General features: G+C 38.0%; 1 protein-coding gene across 1 annotated transcript; it reads left to right on the top strand.

The window, feature by feature from the left end:
• The first annotated feature begins 480 nt into the window (after positions 1-480).
• Positions 481-4,762, top strand: LOC129311607 (protein DETOXIFICATION 27-like). The gene is made up of 8 exons (XM_054953967.1): positions 481-853; positions 951-1,492; positions 1,602-1,688; positions 1,844-1,900; positions 2,930-3,168; positions 3,280-3,398; positions 4,067-4,156; positions 4,295-4,762. The coding sequence occupies exons 1-8, from the start codon at positions 548-550 to the stop codon at positions 4,352-4,354; spliced, it is 1,500 nt and encodes a 499-aa protein (XP_054809942.1). The 5' UTR covers positions 481-547; the 3' UTR covers positions 4,355-4,762.
• Positions 4,763-5,043: the final 281 nt, after the last annotated feature.

The following is a 5,043-nucleotide window of genomic DNA, read 5'->3' as shown; positions in this document are numbered from 1 at the left end:
TATAATGTTGTATTAAAAATTAACATTTTAATTTTAATTGATTAGGAATTTCAATTGATTATTTAGTCTTTAATGGAGTTAATGATGTTGGAATAATAATTGTATGATTTAGATTTTGCCCATATAATTGATTAGAATTTGGCTAAAGAGAGAGAAGATAAGATATATATTTAATTTTTTTAAAATTAAATAGAACTTGACTTGATAGAAGTCAAGTTTTATATTTGACAAAAAAAAAAGTAGCTGAAGAGAGAGATGATGGGACAGGTTTTTTTTATATATTAAATAAAACTTGGTTTGATAGAAACCAAGTTCTATATACGTTTTTTATCAAACAAAATTTGAAATTCGGTACTAATTAAGCTAAATTTTAAATTTGTAGTATTAAGGTAAATATTATTGAAAGTGTAGCATTGTGGAAAATAATTTTTTTTTTATAGCACGGAAGTCAATTTGCCTCAACAAAGTCACGAGATGCAATATAACACCCTCGCTCCTCTCATTCTCTCTTCTCACTGTCGTCTTCTTCTTCGTTTCAAGTTACGACATGCCGAGCAAAGAGTCTTCCTCTTCTCGGTTACGGGACGCAAAGGTTCCATTGCTGGAACCCCACTTTTCAGCCGTCGCCCCCAAAAGTGAACAACACGACGACCCTGATGAAACCCTAGCCAGAAGGGTATGGGCCGAATCCAAGAAGCTCTGGCACATAGTGGGCCCGGCCATCTTCAGCCGTGTTGCCTCCTATTCCATGCTCGTCATCACCCAGGCCTTCGCCGGCCACCTCGGCGACCTCGAGCTCGCCGCGATCTCCATCTCCAACAACGTCATCGTCGGCTTCGACTTCGGTCTCATGGTACGCACGCACCCCGCAACCTTATTCCACTTGACTCCTCTTAAATCACTCAGTGTATTTGTCTGGTACATGAATTTCTGTATGTTTATTGGATCAGTTGGGCATGGCGAGTGCGTTGGAAACGTTATGTGGGCAAGCATACGGTGCCAAGAAGTACTACATGTTAGGGGTATACATGCAGCGTTCATGGATCGTGCTGTTCGTGTGCTGTGTGTTTCTTTTACCCATCTATCTGTTTGCGACGCCGGCGTTAAAGCTATTAGGGCAGACAGAAGAGTTATCGGAGCTTTCCGGGACGGTGGCGAAGTGGATGATACCTCTTCACTTCAGTTTTGCGTTTCAGTTTCCATTACAGCGGTTTTTGCAGAGCCAGCTGAAGACTGGGGCGATTGCTTGGGTTTCTCTGGTGGCTCTGATCGTGCACGTGTTCGTAAGCTGGTTGTTCGTGTACCAGCTTCAATTCGGAGTGATCGGAACTGCTGCTACAATCAATATATCGTGGTGGATTTTGGTGTTTGGACTTTTTGGTTACACTGCGTGTGGTGGCTGTCCTGAAACTTGGACTGGATTCTCCATTGAAGCTCTTTCTGGTCTCTGGGAGTTCGTCAAGCTCTCTGCTGCTTCTGGGGTCATGCTCTGGTACTTCTAATTAATGATAAACTTAATTTAATTAGTTTTGTAAATATATTAGTAAAGTTGTTGATCATAAGTAATGAGTTTAAATATGATTGGTGGGTTTCAATTACAGCCTGGAGAACTGGTATTACAGAGTGCTGATATTGATGACAGGGAATCTTCAGAACGCGGAAATCGCGGTGGATGCCTTGTCTATATGGTGATTAATCGCATATTACCCTGTCGAATTTTAGTTAGTTTCTTTCATTTCATTTGATATTCGTGTTTTGGGCAAGTGATTAAGATTTACTTGAAACAATTAGTGTGGGGGAATCGTGGGCACTGATTATGTTGTTTGTCTTGTGCGTATGACAGCATGACTATCAATGGCTGGGAGCTCATGATTCCTCTGGGATTCTTTGCTGCCACCGGGTAAGACCTTAAGATGATGGAGTATATAGTATAATTTTAATAAATAAATATAATAATCTATCGAAATATCTGCACCACAACAATATTGAACAAATACGTATCTGATCAAGCCATCCTTTTCACGTATCTACGACGGAATCAAGTGGCTAGGAAAACATGTGGATGGTGGCTTCGGATTTCGGAAAACGTTGTCAAACTCAAATTGTGAAGTTTAACACATCTATTTTATGATGTTCAGCGCATGAATTAATCATGATTATCAACCGAGGTAGTAGTGTCCAACAAAAATTCCTTTTGCGAATTCGTGTGCCACAAGATTTGCAGCTCATCGTATCATAATTTGTTATGGTGACCTTCTGGGCTCGGTATTTCAATATTCAAATCTAAACTCACCAACTCGCATTCTCCAGTCATAATTATTTAATGACACGATTACTTGAAAATGACATGATGATATGTCACGTTAATAATTAAACCAGCCGCTGTTCCTTAATTATATGTCGTTGGATGAGTGAGGACTAAGCATAGGGAGAAGACAAAGTATAGCAATAATTTATCAGCAATTACTTGTATCCTTCCATAAATAATTGGGACATCTAGCGACAACGTCGAATTCCAGGAGGAACCTGCCATAGAAAGGGGTATAGTAATTAAAATAATCAAACACATGCATGCACCTTTACTTTTCCACAAAACTAAAAATAGAGCCCCCGCTTGAAGTTTGTTTAGAGGGAGAATACTAATAAAGAACTTCTAAAATGATTTAATATCTGAAGGAGACTTGGAAAGATCAGATATCTATTGAAACTTGAACTTCACTTATTACTTGTTAATATTTATGAAGAATCCTTGTTAGATGTTGAGTTCTTTCAAGGGGATATTCTGCCTTGTTTAAATGGAGCCAAACTTTCTGAGAGTCATGGGCTGCAGCTTCGTACGAAACCAGCGCGGAAGACAGCAGCCTTTTTGACTTTTGGTTAGGTCCTCTGTTGGTGTTTGAAAGAGATGATGAGATGGATGAAAATGCAGGGTTCGAGTGGCGAACGAGCTAGGGGCAGGGAACGGGAAAGGAGCCAAGTTCGCGACGAAGGTGTCGGTAGGGACATCTGTGGTGATAGGGATAATGTTTTGGACGCTGATAATGATATTCCACAATCAATTTGGATTCATATTCTCTTCTAGCAAAGCCGTGCTTGACGAGGTCAGCAAACTCTCTCTCCTCCTGGCTTTTACCATCTTGCTCAACAGCGTCCAGCCTGTTCTCTCCGGTATGTTTGTCTCCAACCCTTCGTCCACATAAATGCTCATCTTTTCTATTAATATAATAATTTTAATATTATTTGACACGATCGTGATGGATTTGGCGCATGCATGTACAGGCGTCGCAGTGGGATCGGGGTGGCAGTCCTACGTGGCATATATTAACCTGGCCTGTTACTATCTCATCGGTATTCCCCTTGGTTTTTTGATGGGCTGGGCCTTCCACCTTGGTGTTATGGTATGTGCAAACTATTATTCAAAAAGCTCATCCAGATTACATTGTCCTGTTTATGCAAAAAAGAGACTCATATGCTGATGACCGATATAGGCTCAATAACTTATCCCTCGTTGTTTTGTACTTCCATCCATTTTTCAATTTAATTCTTAATATTTCAAAATTTATTATTAAACTTGCATCAATATATATTTTCCTAACATGACTAAGCAAGTGTTGATTGTCTTGACATACGCGTCATTTAATGAGTTAATTCATTTCGAGGAATAAATTGGCATGTACCGTCTCATTTCTATTGATCATTGATTTCGCTCATTCGCTTGGCCTTAATTAGATATATTCGAAATATTAAACAATACGTGCATGACGTCCTTGCTATAGGGATTTAGTAAAAGTATGACATAGCACAGATGTGACTAAAAAAATTTAAGAAAAACGATTACAAATTTTAGAAATCAAATGAAAAATTGAGTACAACTATTATTGAACCTGATAAGAAAATCATTTAGCATGTAAATAATTTATGTAACAGGCGGCATGTTAATTTATTCATAATATTAAATTGACATGCACATGCTTATCTTTTGACGTGTGTGTGTGTGGCGGTGAGGTTGAGTTAAGATTAATTAAATGTCTCTAAGACTGTTATTAATGGGTGATGGAAAAACCAGGGGATATGGGCTGGCATGATTTTTGGTGGCACAGCTACTCAGACACTGATACTGGCTCTGATCACCATTCGCTGCGACTGGGACAAAGAGGTATTGATCTATGTGTCCGATTAAATAATATTATTATTATTCATCAAAGTTAAACTCCACTCTTCTGATTTATCTCGTGATTTTTGTGGTTGAATAGTAATTAGTGTGACATATATGAATGGTATGATACAAATGCAGGCCGAGAAAGCATACTTGCATTTACAGAAATGGGAAAATCCAAAGCATGAAGTTGCGTAATATTTGCTCCTTCCATAATAAGAACGATGGAGATATATATATATATATATATATATCAGGAAGCCACCTGATCCTCCTTCTGCGACCCAAATTGGCGCCATAGAATGGCCACATTTTAAATTCAAGATTCGAGGAGAAAACGGGAAAATTGGGGGCACAGAAGACACGCAGAAGCTTGTGATACAAAAGTTGAGAAAGCAATTTCTTTTTGGGTCCTGCTTTCAGAATTTTGGATGAACAGTTCAAAACGGATTGTCAGGCCCAATTTTATATTAATGATCACGTTGTATTCGTCTCCACTATTCATGTTCAATAAACTTGGCAAGGTTTCGGATCCCTATTGTGCTCGTGAAATTGAATACCAATGGGCCACCATTTGGTGGGCCGATCTATTTTGGACTCAAATAATTACGAGCCAGTATTTTGTTTTTGCCCTTTGCAATTGAATGAGTGTTTAATAAATGAGTCATATTGTTCATAATTTGTCGTTACAAATATTATGAGTTTACTCTAGCAGAAGAAATTAATCTTGATAATATAATGAATAAAGATCCAAATCTAAGATTCCCTCTATTTAAAAATATAATACATTTTTTAGATTAGATGTCCAAAAATATAAGATGTACTATTTAATCATTTACTTTTAAGTGAGACATCCGATTAAATAAAGACAAATATAAAAAAATGGA

The sequence above is a fragment of the Prosopis cineraria genome, unplaced genomic scaffold, assembly GCF_029017545.1.
Source record: "Prosopis cineraria cultivar Desert tree isolate PC_DT_omini unplaced genomic scaffold, ASM2901754v1 PC5, whole genome shotgun sequence".
NCBI classification, from domain to species: domain Eukaryota; kingdom Viridiplantae; phylum Streptophyta; class Magnoliopsida; order Fabales; family Fabaceae; genus Prosopis; species Prosopis cineraria.
This window is presented reverse-complemented; position numbering and strand designations above follow the sequence as displayed.

Excerpts from the sequence above, each read along its gene's own strand:
- LOC129311607 (XM_054953967.1), top strand. The coding sequence starts at position 548 with ATGCCGAGCAAAGAGTCTTCCTCTTCTCGGTTACGGGACGCAAAGGTT. Across the intron at positions 1,901-2,929 it reads GGATTCTTTGCTGCCACCGG|GGTTCGAGTGGCGAACGAGC; the intron begins GTAAGACCTTAA and ends ATGAAAATGCAG. Across the intron at positions 3,399-4,066 it reads CCTTCCACCTTGGTGTTATG|GGGATATGGGCTGGCATGAT; the intron begins GTATGTGCAAAC and ends TGGAAAAACCAG.